Source organism: Castor canadensis, chromosome 1 (genome assembly GCF_047511655.1).
Source record: "Castor canadensis chromosome 1, mCasCan1.hap1v2, whole genome shotgun sequence".
NCBI classification, from domain to species: Eukaryota; Metazoa; Chordata; class Mammalia; order Rodentia; family Castoridae; genus Castor; species Castor canadensis.
The window spans coordinates 193,935,768-193,956,799 of NC_133386.1; the positions used below are offsets into that span (position 1 = coordinate 193,935,768).

General features: G+C 43.8%; 1 protein-coding gene and 1 non-coding gene across 3 annotated transcripts; both read left to right on the forward strand.

Moving 5' to 3' along the window:
• The first annotated feature begins 3,449 nt into the window (after positions 1 to 3,449).
• Serping1 (serpin family G member 1) lies at positions 3,450 to 15,488 on the forward strand. Of its 2 annotated transcripts, none has more exons than XM_020167627.2 (8): positions 3,450 to 3,564; positions 4,030 to 4,108; positions 5,539 to 5,983; positions 7,402 to 7,536; positions 9,202 to 9,405; positions 9,588 to 9,724; positions 12,782 to 13,001; positions 15,016 to 15,488. In XM_020167627.2, the coding sequence occupies exons 2-8, from the start codon at positions 4,058 to 4,060 to the stop codon at positions 15,267 to 15,269; spliced, it is 1,446 nt and encodes a 481-aa protein (XP_020023216.1). In that variant the 5' UTR covers positions 3,450 to 3,564; positions 4,030 to 4,057; the 3' UTR covers positions 15,270 to 15,488. The 2 variants fall into 2 exon arrangements, with proteins under 2 accessions (XP_020023216.1, XP_073901998.1); XM_074045897.1 differs by having other exon boundaries at positions 3,547 to 3,578.
• Positions 15,489 to 19,582: 4,094 nt separating this feature from the next.
• On the forward strand, positions 19,583 to 19,647 carry LOC141416435 (U7 small nuclear RNA). Its single transcript, XR_012441163.1, has one exon. It is a non-coding gene; the product is annotated as a U7 small nuclear RNA (small nuclear RNA).
• The last annotated feature ends 1,385 nt before the right edge of the window (positions 19,648 to 21,032 follow it).

The following is a 21,032-nucleotide window of genomic DNA, read 5'->3' on the forward strand; positions in this document are numbered from 1 at the left end:
GGGGGGCTCCATTGACTACAGGTTGGTAGGATCCTGCTGTATATCATGAGCCATGTGTAATGTCAACAATCTGGGATGTGATCCCATATCAACATCTGAGTCATAATTCTCATCCATTAGGTTTCCTAATTCCACACTTAATCCCCATAAATATTTACCTGTGTTCTCTGGTGATTTTTGTCAGGGTTTTGACTACTAAGGTAACTGAGTCATACTAAATAAAAGTTCATTTAAGAGTTGGTTTATATAAAATTTTCTAGATGACCTCATGGTTAAGCAACTTTTGTCTTGAGTGATTCCAATACATTCAGTACCCTGTATGTGTCTGTGACTGGGCTATTTGGGATCACTGACACTGTTTCTCCAACTGATGAGAATATCTAAGGTTTTACTTCAAGAACAACAAGTAAACTAATATGTATATATAACCTCTATAGAGCTGTGATGCTGTTGTTACTTCCTGTATACTAAATATACTTAGGTTTTTCAAGTATATCAAGCCTTCTAAAATACAAAATTTAGATAAACTTGGTAAAAAGTTAATGGTACTACTATACTGTTCTGTTGGTTGCTAAATTGTCTATCAGACTTTTAACCATGGCTCTTTTAAGTTTTTGTCATTATAGTTCTGATCCTTCTGGGGCATTTACAATCAAGTCCATAAAAAATGACTCAGTGAGTACTTATTTGTCAAGTAGGTGAGCTTTTCAGATGTCTGCTTTTGTTGGATTTTGTTTTGTATGTCCTTGTCTAGAAGCCCACTGCCTAAGAGCCACTCCTTCCAAGCCCTTTTGATGCAAACAAAATCCAGGAAAAAACAAATCCTCACGGTTAAGAAAAAAAAATGACTAATCAAAAAAGATCTTCAGTCTACAGCCATACCACCCTGAATGCACCCGATCTCGTCTGGTCTCAGAAGCTAAGCAGGGTCAGGCCTGGTTAGTACTTGGATGGGAGACAGATCTTCAGAGGAGACTCCTCAGAGACAAGCAGTTTGGAGACAAGGGGGGATTGCCGCCAAAGTTCAAATGGAGTCACTGTTGCCAGACCTCTCAAAAATAACCAAGGCTGAGAGGATTGAGGAAATGGTTCTTATACATATGTAGCTATCTGGCATTAAAGCCCTTCCAGACACAAACTCATATTTTTTTAGACAGGGTCTTCTACTTAAATAGAGACAAAGTGACTATTTTTTACTGGCTCTAAACATGTCTTTTGATACTTAAAGATGGTATATACTGATAATATATTGTTGCCATGGTAAGGCTACTCAATTAAAAAAAAAAGATACTGTCTGTGTAAAAGAATAAAATGTCCAACCATTAAAACCCCATTGGAGGGCTGGTGGAGTGGCTCAAGTAGTAGAGCGCCTGCCTAGCAAACGTGAGGCCCTGAGTTCAAACCCCAGTGCCACCAAAATAAGTAAATGAACAGTAATAAAATAAACAAGTAAATAAATAAAAATGATATGTCTGAGCAACTGGAATTAAAAAAAAAAAAAAAACCCCATTGGAGGGGCCCTTTTGTTGTTATCTTGTCTATCCCCACTGCAATAGGACAACAGCCCTGCTCTAGTCACTCTGGAAGCTGACTAGGCTATGCACGGTGGAAGCTCAAACATGGGACGCACCCCTGCTCTCCTCTACACACTTGGACTCTTACCTTTCGGGTTGTCCCTTGCAAGGTTTTCCCCCATGTGCTAAATGTTACAAAGAGAGCCATTGTTGGGACCTCCGCACAGCCATACTTTGTGTCATGCACCCACCAACAGAACAGGTGTTATATCAGCTCATACACTCCCCAGGTTTGCCAGGTTGCCAGTAGTGATATTAAAGTCACAGAGTGAAAAAAAAAAAAATGCAGGCAACATTTTGTCATGGAAAGCAGGAGTGATGGGTCTTGTCTTGGGAGCATGTTTGATGTTACCCTGCTTGGTTCCCTTGGTATTATGGTCCATCAGGGCCATTATGGTGGCCAATATATAGAAAAATAGCCGCCCATGTAATGATGCTATAAAAATACAAACCCCTAAATCGAGATGATGCTCTTTGACCCTAGGTGGGTCTGAGCATCAAAGGGGGGAAAAATGTAGCAGGAAAGAGGACCAGAAAAGAAACAGACAAGTTTGTGTTCTGATAATGTAGCAGGAGGAAAGGATGGCATGGCAGAGAGATAAAACGTAAAGAACTGAAGCATGAAGAAGGTCACATAGCACTGGGGGAGTGAAACAGCCAATGAAGTCACATGCAACCATATATGGGTTGAGCTTTGCTCTTTGCTCCTGTAACCTGTTGCAAGGGTGTATAAGGTGAGACCTCTTTGTTCTCGGGGCTCAGTCTTTGGACACGAGTCCGCTGGGTCTGCGCTGGCACAATACATGTTGCTTCCTGCTAAGCTGCCTCAGAGTCCCATATCTCAACTTGAGATTTCTGCTTGGGATATAGCATACATATATCCCAAGATTGCATGGAATAAACTTTTTCTAAAACAGTTATTGTTGTTGTTGTTTCTGAAATTCAAACTTCACTGGGCTTCCTGTGTCTTGTCTGATAACCCTGAGAGGACATCTAGGTGCCAAGGAGGAAAGTAACATGCCAGAGTCCCACAGCCAGGTCTATTCTGGCACCCCAGACATAGAAACACATATACCTCAGTTTTCAGTTTGTTTTTGTCTTATTGCTATTCTGGGGATTGAACCTAGAGCTTTTTTTTTTCTTTTTCTTTTTTAGTGTACTTGGGTTTGAACGAAGGGCCTACAACTTGAGGCACTCTACCATTCCTTTTTTGTGAAGGGTTTTTTCCAGATAGAGTCTTGCAAACTATTCCCAGGGCTGACTTTGAACCTCGATCCTCCTGATCTCTGCCCCCTAAGTAGGTAGGATTACAGATGTGAGCTCTAGGGAGCCAGGACCATTTTTTAATTGAGGCAAATGCTCGGTAAGCTGGGAGGCACTGATTATGTGTCTCCAAGAGGAAAATGAGAATACCACCCACAGTGTGTGTGTGTGTGTGTGTGTGTGTGTGTGTGTGTGTGTGTGTGTGTGTGTTAAGACTTTATCTCCAAGTGAAGATGACCATGAGCCAGACATTTGCCTGCTCTAAGACTTGGTTTCTTAGTTATCAACTGGGCACAATGCGGCCTATCTCCAAAAAGGGTTACTTTGCAGATTAGCTTCCCTAAAAACTCATTCCTTGTCAACTACTGAGCACATTTTTGTGTTCCTGCTGTTTTTGCCATGACCCATAAGGACACAGGAGGAAGTGTTGCTTGCTTAGAGCTGGCTGAGAGCTGCACCCTTTCAACCCCACCCCACCCAACTCTCAAAAGGGCTTTGGGCTAAATTCCTAGGCCAGGAACCTCTAAAGCCCTACCACTTGGTCGGTTCCATCCTGATTTACGGGAACTCACACCAGCGATCAATCATCCTTAATTTGTAACTGGGCAGTGTCCTTGGTCAGCCAATAGGTAACACTGCCCCCATCCCTCCCCACCCTCGCTGACCCTGCGGGACTTGTCCACTCAGTCTGCACCAAAGCTGCCTAGTGACCAAGAGTCTGAACCAGGTTTGGTGCTGGGGGTGAGAGTGAGATGAGAGCACGGGGTGAAAGGGTCTGGGCAAGGGGAGGCTCCCTCAGTTTCCTGTCCCCTTTTATTTCTGCAGTCTCTACAGGCTTGCAACCACTTGAGACCTCTGCCTCCTCCTCCTGCCCTGAGAGCTGTGGTGCCCTCCCCACTGCCTCTGGCCTTATTGTTTGGCTAAAGCAGGACCCCACTGATTGAACAGATGGACAGAGACCCGGGCCTGGGGGGTGGGGAGAGGAAGAGCCGGCCGATGCCGGGAAGGGAGGGCGGTTTGGGGAAAACAAAACAGAAGGCGGAGCCAGGGAGAAGGTGGCCCCAGAGGGAGGGGTCGGGAATTCTCCAAGAGGGGCTGAGGCCTGGAAGGAATGGGGGCGGGCCGGAGAAGAGGTGGAGGGCCCCTGAGCGCTCAGGTTCCGGGCTGGCTCCAACACAGGCTGGCTTCACAGGCAGGTCGCGGCTGACGTCGCCGCCCAGATGGCCTCCAGGCTGACCCCGCTGACCCTCCTCCTGCTGCTGCTGGCTGGGGTAAGTGGTCCCTTCGTGGGGTGGGGGATTTGAGGATTAACCCTTCAGACTCCGGAGAATGAGAGGAACTTCTCTTGGGAGTGGCAAGTGTGATCCGTGCGCCCCCGTTGCAGGGCGTGGAAAGCTAGGGACTGGGACAGACACAGGTTCTATCTTGGCAGGTACACCAGCTGTGTGGCCTTGGGCCAGTCACTTCCCCGGCCTCCTTTTCCTGATTTACAAAAAAGGAGAATAAGTAGATCTCACCCTGTTCAGAAGCCAGGCTTGGCAAGTTCACAGAGGGCAAGAAAATGATAAAAAGCCAGGGCTTGCTACAGAAGACAGAGCCGTGTGGATCAGGGGCTGGGTGCAGGGACAGGCTCTCCTAGGCGGCAGATGGTGTAGTTATGATTATGAGCAAGGGATCTTGCTCATAGACCTCGGCCTGACTCCTAGATTTTCCTCCCTCTTCTGTGAAACCTTGAGCTAGTTACTTAATGCATCAGTCTCAGTTTCTCTGAGAAATGGAGATAATGGATTTCTCCACCAGGGAACTACTGACATGTACCTGGATATTCACCCATGAAGGACTGTCCTGTGCTTTGTAGGATGTTTTGGAGTGTCTCTGGCCTGCACCCAGTAGATTCTAGATTCTAGTAGCATCTTTCTTCCTCCCTATGACAATCAAAAATTACTCCAGACATCCTACTGGAATCAAAATTTTCTCAGCCACTGGTCTATAGTATCTCTCTCTCTCTCTCTCTCTCTCTCTCTCTCTCCCCCTTTCTTCTGTCTTTCCTTTTGGAATGCTAATTGCTTTCAATTCCCACCAGTGGGTTACAACACACAGTTTGCAAATCCACTGTTCTAAAACAAGGACCACAAATTCAAATGTCTATATTGGCCAACAAAGTGAACCAAGTGAGGTAGATATTTATAAGAAAACAATTTCCACTCTGGGCAATATTTATAAGAAAAACAGTTTCCACTCCAGGCATGGTGGCTGAGGCAGAAAGATTGCCAGTTAAGAACTAGCCTGAGCCCCATAGTGAGTTCTAGCATGGGCTACATAGTGAGATCCTTTCCCACAAAGACGAATGTGTGTGTGTGTGTGTGTGTGTGAGAGAGAGAGAGAGAGAGAGAGACAGAGAGACACAGAGAGAGAGAGAGAAAGAAGAAAACAGTTTTCTACATGTCAGTAGTTGGACAGAGATGATAGATCCTGGATTACCCCTCTTCTTTTGCTGACAATAATCCACCTCCAGCATTGTCCCCTGTCTAAAGGAATTGTGGGGGTGGTCTCCTGGTAGGCCCTTCACCCACCAGGCTGTGCCAGAAATTACTTTCTGGAACAAGAATTTTCCACATTCCCATCTTACTTTCCTGCTTGGAGTGTTTGAAGGGACTGCAGCTTAGTATAAAAAAATAAGACCTGGTTTCTTAAACTACAGGATCCAAAGAGCACTCAAGGAGAAAGTATCCCAGAGGGAGATGCCCCCAAGAGTCTGCCCACTCAGCGCTCCATGGAGTCTTCCACCTGGCATCCAGAGAAAAATGTCTCTGAGAATCTATCCACTCAACTCTTCATGAATTCTTCCGCCTGGCCAAAAACAGACTCAGACACCAAAATAACAGCAAATACCATGAATGAGCTCACCACCCAACCCTTCACCCAGTACACCCAATCAACTATGCCGCCTACCACCGAGCCCATCTGCCCAGGGCCTGTTCTGTGCTCTGATTTTGACAGGGTTTCCACAGAGGCCACATTGAGGGAAGCATTAATGAATTTCTCCCTGAAGCTCTACCAGGCTTTCTCAGCCACCAAGAAGGCTGACACCAATATGGCCTTCTCCCCATTCAGCATTGCCAGCCTCCTCACACAGGTCCTGCTTGGTAAGATTCTGACATCTGTTCAGATCATAGGGCCCTCCCATAAGAATTACCAACCCAGACACCTTCTACAAAGCTATGCCTCTGGAAGGAAGTTGTAAAATTGGCTACGTGGGGGTGGTGGTAGTAGTGATGTGGATCTTTTCATTCTTGAATATTCCTTCATTTAACAACAATTTGATAAGCACGATTGCTTGTAGAACCTTACGGAATGATCAAGTACATATAAAAGAAGGTGTCAGCCACAAACCATGGTTCAAGGCAATGTGAGGCAATAAGGGAGATGAACGCATCGAAGACAGACCAAAAGTAAAATCACGGTAATGCTGCTTCCTAGCTGTGTGATCAGGGACAGATCACTTAACTTCTCTGAGTCTGAGTCCTCATGTTTAAAGTGATGACAGCTGCCTCAAAAGATTAAGAAGCAGATAGCCTAGTGCCTGACTCAGTGGGAGGTCAAAAAATTGTTAAATCCTCTGCCTTCCTGAAGGATTGCTTTCAAGTCCCATGAGGACTTCCCCTAGGAATGACACAATTACCAAAAGTAGTGGAGCTGTCACTTCTGAGGGGGAATTCCAAGAAGCCTATTAGTGAGCACTTAAAATCCTTCCTTCTGGAGCCTCAGAACCCTACCATTCCTGCTAGATGCCATAGTACCCGACCCCTGGGTATGACAGCCATAGTCTCCAGACATTACCAGTGTTTCTTGTAAGCCATGTCCCAGTCAATTGGTTTTACTTCATTTCCTTACTCCCCCAAATACATCTCAAATTCCACCTCCATCTGTCACTTACTGTCTCTGTACCCTTAAATCAGTAAATTACTTAATCTTAGTTTCCTGGTCTGTATAGTGAGAATAGTTAGTAATTGTCCTCATGTGAAAGGCTTGGTGGCAATTCGATGACATAATACCAGAGAAGTACTTAGAACAACTGCAGTGGAGGAAGTGCTCAATAAATTTTCGCTATTACTGCATGTACAATAAGTATTTAATAATGAATGAGTAACTGAAAAGATACTGAACATTCATTCCCGTTTATGACTTTCTGATCTCTCATCTAAATAGTGATCTAAATAGTGCCCCGCTCACCAAAGAGTGACCTTTTATAAATCAAAACCAACTAAATAATAGTTAACAGGCAGGTGATTAGATGTAACTTTGAAAGTTAGAGAAACAGAGGAGGAATGTTCTATTCAAAGTCCTGGAAAAATTCTGGGACTACTTGTCACTTCCTCACTTGCATCTTTCTGATGTATATACTGTCTTCCAAAAGAAAACTAGCTCTGATGATCTGTGATTCCTTCCCCTCTGCCCCCAGGAAGGAATACCCTCTACTCCAGCCTGGTCCTCAACCCTAGTCCAAAATGGTGAGTCCCCCACTCCTCCGACAAGAGCTCTTCATCTCTGCCCTTTGTCATAGGGGCTGGGGACAGCACCAAGAGCAACCTGCAGAGTGTCCTCTCCTACCCCAAGGAATTTGCCTGCGTGCACCAAGCCCTGAAGGCCTTCACGTCCAAAGGCATCACCTCAGTCTCTCAAATCTTCCACAGCCCAGGTGAGTGTCCAGGGAGGGCAGTAGTTGCAGAGGAGCATCCTGAGGGGATTCTGAAGTGGTCAGCACCTGGGAAAAAGAGGACAGAGGGGCTGTGTCAGGAATGGAGTAAGAACATCTGAGGGCCTCAACAGAAGTATCAGGTGGCTCCAAGAACTGGACTTTCCTTCAGGTGGGACCTGGGCAAGTTATCTGCATGTATCCACCCCTTTTAGAATAAGAATGTCTTTATGCATTCACTAATAGACAGGGCTAGAGAGCTAGAGAGCTATAGACATAAAATATTTGCTCATTTTTAGGTTGAATCTTAAGACTTTCATTCTTTGTACTTTGTGTTAAATGAAGTTGTTATCATTTACATGTATTATACTATTAGGTAATAATGGCAATAAATAGTAATATAAACCTCCTAAAATGATCTCATGCAGTTGTTTTAAACTTGGGTCCCCAGAGCCCTAGGATTCTGCATAGCTACTTAGGACTCATGATGGGATAGTATATCAGGGAGGCTGAATCACGGGCACCCTTCCTCTCAGGAAGGTGGGCCAGACAGGCTCTGTGTTCCTGCCAGTCTCACTACAGCCAATTTATAATGTGAGCTTCTGACATAACTTTATTGAAAATAGTTCCTCTGTTTTTAAAGGTTTAAAAATCACAGATCTAGTCCAACCCGTCTTTTAGAAAGGAAAATACTTCTTCCTTTTTTTTTTTTTTTTTTTTTGCGGTGCTGGAGATTGAACCCAGGTCTTTGCAAGCTCTCTACCACTGAACTCTAAATGTAATACCTATCATAGAAAACACACAAAAACTCCTCTTTTTAAATGAGAAAAATATAGCTCAAAGATGTCAATTACTAGTGCATTTTCTTATTTGCTATAAATCAATGTTGTCCTCATGTCTTGTTAGGCTGGTAGAAAATATACCTGCACTCAGTATTTTAGGGCTTTCTGCCTCCTGCCCTCCTCTCTGGGTTGTAACAAGTTTCTAGGTCTTATCCTGTAACTAAACATCAGCCAAAAGCCTGATCTGTTAAGTCCAACAAAAATTTCTCTCTTTCTCTCTCTAATCTCTCTGGCAGTACTCGGGATTGTACTCAGGGCCTCATACTTGCTAGGCAACCCCTCCTTCTGAGTCCTTTTGCTTTTAGTTTGTTTTTCAGATATGGTCTTACTTTTTTTTTGCCTGAGCCAGCCTCAGACAGTGATCCTCCTACCTCTGCCTCTGCCAGGTGTACACCACCATACTTGGCCAAAAATTTCCCTTTTAAGCACTATTTTCTCTTGTGGACTTGGGGTTCAAGAGCAAAACCCAGGAAGTCTTGTCATGAACTTGCACTGAGAGTCTGTTTCCTGCTGAATTAAGGGAAGAGGGAAATTGCAGGCAAGTTAAGGTTAATATCTCAGAGTTATCTTGCCAAGTTGTGGTCACATGGGAAGCGAAGACATTAAGGGCCTAGGAGTAGTTCTACTCCTAGCTCAGGATTTTCCTTCTTTGGGTCTCATTTCCACATCTCTAAGGGGAGTGGGGTAGATGCCTGCTCCAACATGCTGTGTTCATTGGAGTAAGCAGCAAGAACCATGGGAAGTGTGTGCACTCTCAAAGCTTGCTCTTGGAAGGGTCAGGGGTGTTCAACAGACTCATGCCTCCTTCTCTTGACCTGCCCCTCAGACCTGGCCATAAGGGACACTTTTGTGAACATCTCTCAGAGCCTGTATGGCACCAGCCCCAGAGTCCTGGGCAATGACAGTGATGCCAACTTGGAGCTCATCAACACTTGGGTGGCTGAGAATACCAACCACAAGATCAGCCAACTACTAGACAGCCTGCCCTCCGACACCCGTCTTGTCCTTCTCAATGCCGTCTACCTGAGTGGTAAGGGAGACCACTTCCAGGTAGTATGCCCATTCTGGGTTCTTCTTCCCTCCTGGCTTTGAGGTTCATCTGACCCCAAGGTCTACAGCCCAATGTGCCTGTCCAATCCTTTGCTAACAGATCGTTTAGCTTGTCCTCATTTTTTCCCTACCTGTATTACAGCCACCCTTTCTTTCCTTTAGCCAAATGGAAGAAAACATTTGATCGAAAGAAAAAGATGGAGTCTTTCTACTTCAAAGAGTCTGTGATACAAGTGCCCATGATGAGCAGCAAAAAGTATCCTGTGGCCCATTTCACTGACCCAACTTTGAAGGCCAAGGTAAGTTCTTGCCCCACCCTACTCCTGTTTCAGACTTGTCTGAGTGTCCTGACTTCCTTTCTGCTATCGACCACCTTGTATGGGATGCACCCTTATAAATTCATCATTTCTTCTCCTTCCATCTGTATTTCCACCTATCTTTTCTCCTTTTCCTTTCTCCAGCCTTGGCCAAGGCAGGGGTTATGTATTTTAGGCTGGAAGACATGATTCTAAAACTTCTTCATTCATCTCTACTGCATCAAATAGCAAAAAAGTGAGTCATGTTTTTATTCTGTGCATCTCTTTCTCTTTTCAGTCAATCCACCATGTGGACTGGTGGGCTTTTCAGATCCTCCATGTGTCTGTGCGTGTGTGTGTGCGTGTGTGTGTGTGTGTGTAAGGGGTTTGAGCATCCATGAATTTTGGTGTCCACAGGGCTCCTGGAACTAATCTCCCCACAGACAGATAGATGACTGCATATAGGGAGATGTCAATATCAAGGGATTTACAGATCATTGGGTTTTTGGTTTTTTTGGTAGTACTGGGGTTTAAACTCAGGGTCTACACCTTGAGCTACTCCACCAGCCCTTTTTTATGATGGGTTTTTTCAAGATAGTCTCTCTAACTGTTTGCCTGAAGCTGACTTTGATCTGCAATCCTTCTGATCTCTGCCTCCTGAGTAGTTAAGATTACAGGCATGAGCCAGTGGCACTCTGCTTCATTGGGGTTTTAAATAGATATTTAATTTAATGTACTAACGTTATAAATTCAGGGCTGGGGATATAACTCAGTGGTGGAATGACAGCTTAGCATGCTCAAGGACCTGAGTTCAATCCTCAGCACCACAAAAAATATACATATATAAATTCAAAATCAAAGTTTTACCTATGCCTTTTAAGCTGAACTTGTTACATTGTTTACAACAGAGTAATTTGTATATAAAAACTTTCATTTGTTTTTTAATTAAGCCATATCAAATAGGTTAATCTCCTTTTGTTCTATTTACAAACACAGTTAATAAATGCTTTTGTAAGCATTTCAAGCCCCTTTTATAAATTTATTTTATTTTCTTCTTAAACATGTCAAATGCCTGACAGTTGAATTACAACTCTGCATTGCTTAAAGCCCACTTGTGAACTGAAAATTAAATCCGAAGAATAAATCAACTTCCAGCCAGCATCCCAACATCATTCTCAAACTTAATAAAGCTGTCCTGCATCTTTTTTTTTTTTTATTCATATGTGCATACAAGGCTTGGGTCATTTCTCCCCCCTGCCCCCACCCCCTCCCTTACCACCCACTCTGCGCCCTCCCTCTCCCCCCAACCCCCTCAATACACAGCAGAAACTATTTTGCCCTTATTTCTAATTTTGTTGTAGAAAGAGTATAAGCCATAATAGGAATAAACAAGGATTTTTGCTGATTGAGATAAGGATAGCTATACAGGGCATTGACTCACATTAATTTCTTGTGCGTGTGTGTTACCTTCTAGGTTAATTCTTTTTGATCTCACCTTTTCTCTAGTTCCTGGTCCCCTTTTCCTATTGGCCTCAGTTGCTTTTAAGGTATCTGCTTTAGTTTCTCTGCGTTAAGGGCAACAAATGCTAGCTAGTTTTTTAGGTGTCTTACCTATCCTCACCCCTCCCTTGTGTGCTCTCGCTTTTATCATGTGCTCATAGTCCAATCCCCTTGTTGTGTTTGCCCTTGATCTAATGTCCACATATGAGGGAGAACATACGATTTTTGGTCTTTTGGGCCATGTCCTGCATCTTTTTACTTAAAAGCATAAAAACTAAAAAAAAGCATAAAAATTAGCATGTCAGATTCTCTTAAAAAGTACAAACACTATTTTAAATAACAAACCCATATTACCCTAAGTTTAACACCTAGTATTAATATTATGGAGTTGGTTTACTCTGTCATTCCCATGCTAAATTTTAAGTTTTCCTGAAACTTAAGGGTATTTTCCCAAGTAAGACAGATTTATTAGCCCAAGTATGTGGAAAGCACTGGCTTGAAAATCCCAGACCACCACACAGTAAAGTTTTGGTCAGAGATTCAAGGTCCATTTATGCACCTAAGCATACAGACTGCCCAGAAGAATAAACCCTATTTGAAGCCATGTTAACTGGGACTCCAGGTTCATCCTCCTCTGTTTAATACCTGTTTAGAAGCTACTTCTAAGCCAGTTTTCCAGATTGCAACAATTATTTGCTTTTATTTCATTGCTTTGTTGTCCAATTGAACTCTACATTGTTCTAGATTCTTATCGATCTTTCACCTCAGCCATAATTCCATTTATTGATAGTCTCATACCCTATTAGACTAGGATTTCTCAGCCTCGACACTATTGACATTTTGTGTTGGATAATTCTTCATTGTGGGGAGCTATCCTTTGCATTATAGGATTTGACATCATTCTTGACTTCTGTCCACAAGAAGCAGAAACACTACTTGGCCATCCTTCCTCCACTCCTACCAGCTGTGGCAACCAAAATTATCTCTACATATTACCAAATATCCACTGAAGGAGTGTGTGCAAATTCACCCTGAATTGAGAATTTCTGACTAGAACCATGAGTCCTACGCTTCTTGCGTACTTCTTTTTTTGTCTATCAGTAGAAAATCCTTCTAATGGATCAGCTTGTGAGAAATCTTGAATGCCACACTGAGAGATTAGTACTTAATTTCACAGGCAGTGAAGAGCCACCTAAAGTTTTTAAAGGGACTGTATGGTAAATCTGATGGTTCATGCAGGTTGTACACTTGGCACACAACACACTTGAGAGGAAGAAGACAAGGCTCAGAGAGATCAGATCCCTCGCCTAGTATCACTTAGTCAGTCAGTGGTAGTCAGGGTGTGTTCAGAAACTCATGCTTATTTCATTATCTCTCACCAGCACAGTTAGACCAGCACTATCCCATTAGAACAGCTGGCATCTCCATTTCATGACAGAGCATGGGACCTAGGTCTGGATGCTGTTTGTTAAACTATTAGAGGATGAAGGACAGTCCTGGGGCACAGAGGGTGGGGGCCTGGGGTAGGGAGACTGAAAAGGTGCATCTCTCCATCTCTAGGTGGGGCAGCTGCAGCTCTCCCACAATCTGAGCTTTGTGATCATAGTACCTCAGAGCCTGAAACACCATCTTGAGGACATGGAGCAGGCTCTCAGCCCCACTGTCTTCAAGGCCATCATGCAGAAGCTGGAGCTGTCCAAGTTCCAGCCCACTTACCTGATGATGCCCCGCATCAAGGTGAAAAGCAACCAAGACATGCTGTCGATCATGGAGAAACTGGGTGAGCTTTAGCTGCTGGAGGTTACTCCCATTATCAAAGGAGAAAGGTCGGGGGGGGGGTCCCTAAAATACTATTTGCATTCTAGAGTTTTGGTTTGTTCTTTTTTAATCTATCATCCCAGGTTGTCTCTCAAGCCTGTGAGTTAAAGGGACAAATGTTATTTTCCCATTGGATCACTGAAGAAACTGAGACTCAGAAACTTTATTAGACTTAACCTAAAATTTACATGACTTACCCCTGAGATAGTTAGAAGCAAACCAGAATATCAGTCCTGGTCTCCAACTTTCTTGGCTGTTTCCACTATAGTCCACTAGAATGTACAACTGAACCAGGTGACCAAGGTGGGCTGTTGAGGCTCCTTCTCCAATACTTTCATAACACACAGTCAACAACCCCATGGAACATGCAAGAAGCCATCTGGGTAAGAGCATCTGGAGGCTTCTGAGTTTGGGAGCAACAACAGAAGCTCCATTTCCTAACCTTTGACCTCATGTCTGGATCTGTCACTTCATTTCCTGTTATGAAACTTGACTGACTAACACGTGATCTCATTTCCTAGTTTGTGGCATCTGTACAGGAAAAACAAGTCGGTTTTCTCTATACTCCCATTTAACACTTCTGGCTCTCAACTGTGTAGGCGTGTTTTTGCTCCCTCTTTTACTTCAGTTCTCTACAGACACAGACTTAGTGTCCTACAATTCAATTCAATTCAATTCTGATCTACCTAAAGATAGAATCAGATCCCACAGTTTTAAGGGCTCAGTGCACAAGAACTGCCCCCACTCAGACACCAGTTGCAAGAGTAGGCTGTCACCCACGCTTCTGGCTGACCAGCTATAAATCAAATGTTTCCACAATCCTCTCCAGGTTCAATCTTTGCTACAATGGCTGACAAAACTAGAAGAAACACTCTTGTTTACTGGCTTCATTGTATAATAAAGGATATGATAAACAGATGAAGAGGGATATACTGAAAAAAAAATTGTGGGCAATCCTAGGGGTTTGAACTCAGGGCTTTGGCCACTTGTGCCATACTCCCAGCACTTTTTGCTTCAGTCATTTTTCAGATAGGGTCTCACTTTTGCCCAGAGCAGCCTTCTACCTCTGCTTCTCACATAGCTGGAATTATAGACGTGGGCCATCACACCTGGCTTGATTTTTGAGATAATGTCTGTGTTTTGCCTGGGTTGACCTTAAACCACAACTTCCATCTCTGCCTCCTGGGTAGCTGGGATTACTGGCATGTACTACTACTCCTGGCCTAGGGAAAAATCTTGAGGGCCCCAGTACCAATTCCCTGCACCATCTGGATGGTCTTTGTGAAGGCTTCATCACATGGGCATGGTTGGTTACTAACTTTCCTGCTTCTCTCTTCTCCAGAGAGGTTGGGGAGTGGGGCTGAAAGTTCCAAGCTTCTGATTATGGCTTGCTTCTTTTAGTGACCAGACTGCATCCAGGAGCCCACCAAGAGTCTCATTAAAAGAAAAGACACTCCTATGAAGGAAGTTCCAAGGGACTTGGGAGCTCAATGTCAGGAACCAGGTCCAAAGACCAAATACTAGAAAAAAAGGTGCTCCGAGCACCCCCATTGCTAAGGAAATTACAAGGGTTTTTTGACCTCCTTGTCAGGAATTTTGGGAAGAGACACAATATATGTATTTCTTTTTATCCCACAGCATACATTCTTGTACATGATCTATTACCTGTCTCTGTTAATTATTACTCTTCCAAGATCTTTGGAGACCAGGAAGCAATGACATCATTTTTTAGGGGTTTTTTTGGAGGTGGGTGGGCATAAGGCCTCTCACCTCTTGAGAGTGGTGGTTGGCCCCACTGAGAGAGGATCCAATAAATGGGACCAGAAGGCACTATGTATATAATTTGACAAACTGGGAAGGAGGAGGAAGAAAGTATAGGGACTCAAGACTAATCCAGAACATTTAAGATCTTTGTCTCTGTCAGCTAAGAGTTTCATGCTAGTCTCTGACTTTGTTTATCTCTGGTTTGGGCCTAGAATTCTTTGACTTTACTTATGACCTCAACCTGTGTGGGCTGACAGAGGACCCGGACCTTCAGGTGTCGTCCATGCAGCACCAGACGGTGGTGGAATTGACTGAGACAGGTGTGGAGGCAGCTTCAGCCTCTGCCATCTCTGTGGCCCGCAATCTGCTGACCTTTGAGGTGCAACAGCCCTTCCTCTTCCTGCTTTGGGACCAGCAGCACAAGTTTCCTGTCTTCATGGGGCGGGTGTATGACCCCAGGGTCTGAGACCTGCAGGGTCAAGCTGGGCCAACCCTGCCACCCAAGCCACAGCTCTCCTGGTTGCAGCCCTGCTATTACCTGCTTAAAGGGCTCCCTCAGGGTCTGGCAAAGGGATTTGTTTTCATCAACCCATCCCCATGGCCCTGTCATGCTCTCCAAATCACTTCTTGCAGCTTTTGTTCATTCAAGTTCACCAAACTCTACAATAAAATCTGAAGATCATGACTTCCTTGCTCGTTTACTTTTGGATAACAGCTGCCTCCATATCAGAGAACAAGAGCTATCAAGCTTCCTGTACCAGCTGTATTACACAGCTGTTGCTGTGTAATAATGTCTTGGAACAGCAGTCATTTATTATATTTCACATAAGTCTCAGGATTGGCCAGGTCATCTTGCTGATCTGGACTGGACCTGGTTGAGCCTTCTTGGGCTCACACAAACATCTGCCATAGGTAGCAGGTTAGGGGGTGACAGGTCTTTGATGGTCTCAACTGGCACTCTTTGGCTCTCTTCCACATGTCTCCTACATTCTTCCACCAGGCTAGCCTACAATGGCAGCATTCCAAAAAAGGAATCAGACACACATGCCTCCTGGTCACATGTCTGCTTGCATCAACTTTACCACTGACCCTTGGCCAACCTAGAGTTAAAGCAGAAAGCCACTACAAAGTTATGGGACAAAGAGCCGTTGATCAAAGATCATATGTGCAGTCTATCTATCCCCCATCCCTATCTTGCTTATTTTTCAGTCAAAACTGTGACAATAGCAATAGTAGCTAATGTGATTGAGAATTTATGTAGGCATTCTGCTAAGAGTTTTGAAGACATTTAATCCTGCAATAACTTTACAGGGCAAACTCAGGCTGTACAAAGTCCTGTACAAAGTCATATAGTTAGGATAGATGACAGCTGGGTTTTAAAAGGAATCTCTGTTAATTCTTAGGTCTATATGCATAGCCATATCTTCTATGTCTTTTCCCTTCTATCTTAAAATCCTGCCTTTTCTTAGTATTTTATTTATTTATTTGAAAACCCCCTTTTTTTTTTTTTTTTGGCATTCTAGGGTCTGAACTCAGAGCTTCACACTTGCTGAGCAGGCACTCTACAACTTGAGCCACTCTGCCTGCCAGCCCTTTTTTGTGTTAGGCTTTTTTTTTCTTTTCTTTCTTTTTTTTTTTTTTTTTTGGCAGTACTTGAGTTTGAACACAGAGTCTACACCTTGAGCCACTCTACCAGCCCTTTTTGATCTATGAAGTTTTTTTTTCAAGATAGGGTCTCTTGAACTATTTGCCCAGGCTGATTTCAAACCGAAATCCTCCTGATCTCTACCTCCTGAGTATCTAGGATTACAGGGGTGAGCCACTGTTACTTGGCAGAAAACTTTCATTGACTGCCTTGTACAGTGCTATGCCCTGAGGATGTAAAGATGACAAACCTGGTGCCTGCCTTCAAAACCCATAGGCTAAAGAAAGAGACAGATAGGATGACAGATTGTGACCTGATGGGTTCTTTCCACCTCTGAAGGTGCCTCCAAATGTGCTTTTTATTTCTAGCTTGTACTTATGGACTGACTGATGCTCCAGCTTTTACTCTGTCCTCCTGACTCCCTCTTTCCCTTTCTTCTTCCTCCTCATCCCAACTCTGTCCCTGGCCCTGTCTCTATCTCTATTTCACACACCCACAACGTCTCACTGTCTCTCTTACCCCTCTTTCCCTTCTTTCTTGTTACAGCATTGCCAGCTCAAACCCACAGAACTGTGGTTTCAGGATCTAGCCCTTCAACTTCTCCCACTGATGAGGTAACAGATCCACATACCAGTCTGGTCATCCTTGCCCTCTCCCCCAGCTCTCTTCATGCATATGTCAGACATTCAGATTCCCAACTACAAACAGCCCAGAGGCCTGTGTACTCCCCTCTGGCTAACGTGGAGCCATCACTCCATAGACATTTCCTGAGCATCTTCTTGACGTAGTGAAGATTTGATTTTCCAACAGGGTCACACCTCATGTCAAACTGGTCTACCTGAGATGTTTCTGAAACTGGATGTTTCCTTGACTGTCAAAGTCGCCAGGATATATGGTTACATTGCTGCTCCACACTCCCAAGAACCTCTGCTACCTGCAAAATTTGGCTTCCCCATGCCTCTCACAAAATACCCTGATGAGAAGGACAAACTGTGGCATGGGGGCAGGGGCAGGGCATTAACTTACCAAAGTGGGTACTGTAGCCAAGCTTGCAACTCTTAGTCTTTTGTGCTGGTCCCCTTCTCCATGACCCTGGGCTAGGGGTGCCTTGCTCATGGCTGACTGCACGATGTGAGGTCACTCAATCTCCCAGTAAGACTTGGCAGGACAGGCTATGGATTCTGATCAAGCAGGTTCATTCCCAAAAGCCTGAACTTTGGTTCCTGTGCTTTCTCTGATTGATGCATGTTCTGGTTGAGGTCCAGGCATTCTGAGGGAGGAGGAAAGACAGCATGGGGGATATTCACTGTTTATCCCTTACCTGTCATTCACCTACTACCCCTCCCTCCTGGTCCTCAGACTGCACTTCAGGTCCTGGCTCATATGAAGGGCAGGCTAACTGGGCAAAAGGGTAGGCTAACTGGGCAAAACACCAGGTTCCAGGTCAGAACCCTTCCTTGCAGCTCATCTCCCAGTCAAGGCTGAGAAGCAAACAAGCCACCCAGCCTTGACCTATAGCCCTAGGCCATGGAATGATCACTGCTTCATACCAGGATTGATTTACAGAGTGCTCTCCATAACCCTTTCTGTATTAGTCGAGGTTCCCCAAAGAAGCAGAGTCAATAGGATATGCATAGATATAGAAAGAGATTTATTATTAGGGATTTACTCACCTGATTTTGATGGCTAAGAAGTCCCACCCACAGTCTGCCATCTGCAAGCTGGAGGCCCAGAACTGTTGGTGGTATAGTTGCAGTATAAGGTTAGGACCCAAGAACCAAAGATGTCAGTCCTGGTTCAAGATGAAGGCCTGCAAACTAGGAGAGCCTAGGTCCAAGGGCAAGAGAAGACACATGGCCCAGCTCCACCAGAAAGGGAATTTATCTTCCTCTGCCTTTTTGTCCTGTTCAGGGCCTCAGTGGATTGGATGCTACACATTGTTAAGGGCCATCTTCTTCACTCAATCTGCTAATTCAAATGTTAATTTTTTCCAGAGACACTGGCATTGACATACCCAAAATGTTTTACCACAAATGTGGACATCCCTTAACTCAGCTGACACATAATTTATTTTATTTATTTATTTTTTTTTTTGGCAGAACTGGGGATTGAATTTAAGGCCTTGCACTTACTGGGCAAGTGTTCTACCACTTGAGCCACACCCTCAGCCCTTTTTACTTTATTTTTCAGATAGGATCTAAAGGTTTTGTTCAGGCTGGTCTCAGAACATAATCTTCTGACTTCTGCAAATTAGGGTCTTGCTAATTTTTTTGCCTAGGCTGGCCTTGATCTGCAATTCCCCTATCTGCACCTCTCAAGTAGCTGGTATTATAGCATGTACCATCATATGCAGCCAAGTTGGCACATAAATTTAACCATCACACCTTACCTCTCAGTCTCTCAGAAATCATTCTCTCAGGCTGCTGGAAAAATGCCAAATTCCTGTCTGGGCTGGATCCTCCCTGATTCTTTGTGAAGAATTGTTGAAAGCAAAGGCCCCTCCTAAACCCAGGAAGCTTTGCCCCATCAGGGGACATCCAGACATGATGAAAGTAGCATACAAAGCCACCTGTGAGCAAGCAAAGTCAAGAAGTGGATGATTCTGACCCATGGTGGGCTCAGTATCTTGAAAATCTCTTTGGCCCTTCCAACCATGCTGAGAAATATTAGCCTTGTTTGTGAAATGAGGAAACCAAAACTCAGAGAGGTAAAGCAACTACCCAAGGGTCTCACAGCTGTAAACTGACCCCATATTGTTTCAGTTCAAATGTAATAGGTGATTTCTGTGGTCAGGCTTATTTCCTTTCTGTCCAAACTAGACTATAAATCAGATCTGTACCTTCTTGTGCCCTATACCATATGTCCCCACCATGCCTATCAAAGCACTTATACTGAAAAAGAAAAAAAAAATCTATTGACTGAATGACTGAATGAATAAATTATCATATTTATGTAGGAAGAAAGGAGATTCTTACTCAGATGGAATTAGTAGAAAATCTAGAAGTGAAGAGAATTTAAATATTTTCGGTTCTAAAACTTTTTTCCTTTTTTGTTGCTAATATTGTTGTACTGGGGGTACATTATAACATTTACAAAAGTTCTTGCAATATAAAAGATAAAAAAACCAAAGTTCCAAGTGTCATGGCTCTTTTAGAATTTGTCCAGCAGATTTTCTGGCTTATGCTGGAAATCTGCCCCCAGTAAAAAAAAAAAAAAACAAAGTTCCTGCACTATATCATATTCACCCCCTCTATCATTCTCCTTTATCTCCCCTCCCCCATTCCTGGAGTAGTTTCAACAGGTCTTATTTTTTGCATTTACATACATGAGTATTTCCACCATATTCACCCTCCTACAACCTTTCCTTATATCCTTTCCCCTCCCACTGGTACCAATCCCCCAGACAGGACCTGTTTTGCCTTCCTGTTCTCCATTTTTATTTTTTTTTAATGACATTTTTTTTTGTTTAAGATAGCTATGCAAGGTGTTTATTTGTGACATTTCCATGTATAGATGTATTATAATCTGAATTGGTTCATCCCCTCTATTTTTCTCTTTTCTGCTTCCTAAGGCTTTTCTTAAAATCCTTTCTTTCTTTGTTTTTGGCAGTACTGGGGTTTGAACTCAGGGCCTCATACTTGCTAGGCAGTCACTCTACAACTTGAGCCACTCCACCAGTCTCTAAGGCTTTTCTTATCAGAGGATGTGTCTCGCTTTTTGTTTGTTTAAAACAATGAACACTGGGCTGTAAATGTAGTTCAGTGATAGATAGCTTGTCTAGCATTCACATGGCCCTGAGCTTGCTCCCCAGCACCACACAAGTAATAAAAATAAATTTAAAAGATAAATAAAATAAAGAACATTTATTTAGCCCATGAGTCACTGAGCCAGTGTGAGCCTGGCTGATCCGGTAGCCTTGGCTATGCACCTGCTGCAGTCAGCAGGGTCTAACTCAGCTGTCAGAAGGTTTGACCTTGCTGGCCTTACATAGGCCTTGGGGGAGAAGAATCAGATGTCCAACTCTGTTCCATGTGATCTCTCACTTTCCAGGAGGGAAGTTAGTCTTATCCATGTGGAGGTTGCAAAAGTTCTTGGAAAACAAGCAGAGGTATGCAAGCCCTCTTGAATCTGAAGCTAGGAAGTAATACCTCCCTTCTGCCTCATTCCATTGGCCAAAGTCACTCAGCTGAGCAGCTCAGAAAAGAAAAGACCTGCAAGCCAAGCACTGGTGGCTCACATCTGTAATTGTAGCTACTCTGGAGGCAAAAATAAGGAAGATCTCAGTTTGGGGCCAGCCCAGGCAATGAAAACAACACTTTATCTCAAAATGCCTGACAAAAAAAGAGCTGACAGAAAGGCTCGAGTAGTAGAGCACCTGCCTATCAAGTATGAGGCCCGAGTTCAAACTCCAGTACCACCAAAAAAAAAAAAAAAAAAAAACCTGCAAAATCACTCTGCAAAGGGCATGAATATAAAAAAGCATGAATAGTTCTGGCCATGTTTCCAATCTACCTAAGTGGTCTTACATATTTGCAGAGAAATTATTAGCAACTTTTCTTAGCAACTTGCTGTTCTGAGCTCTTC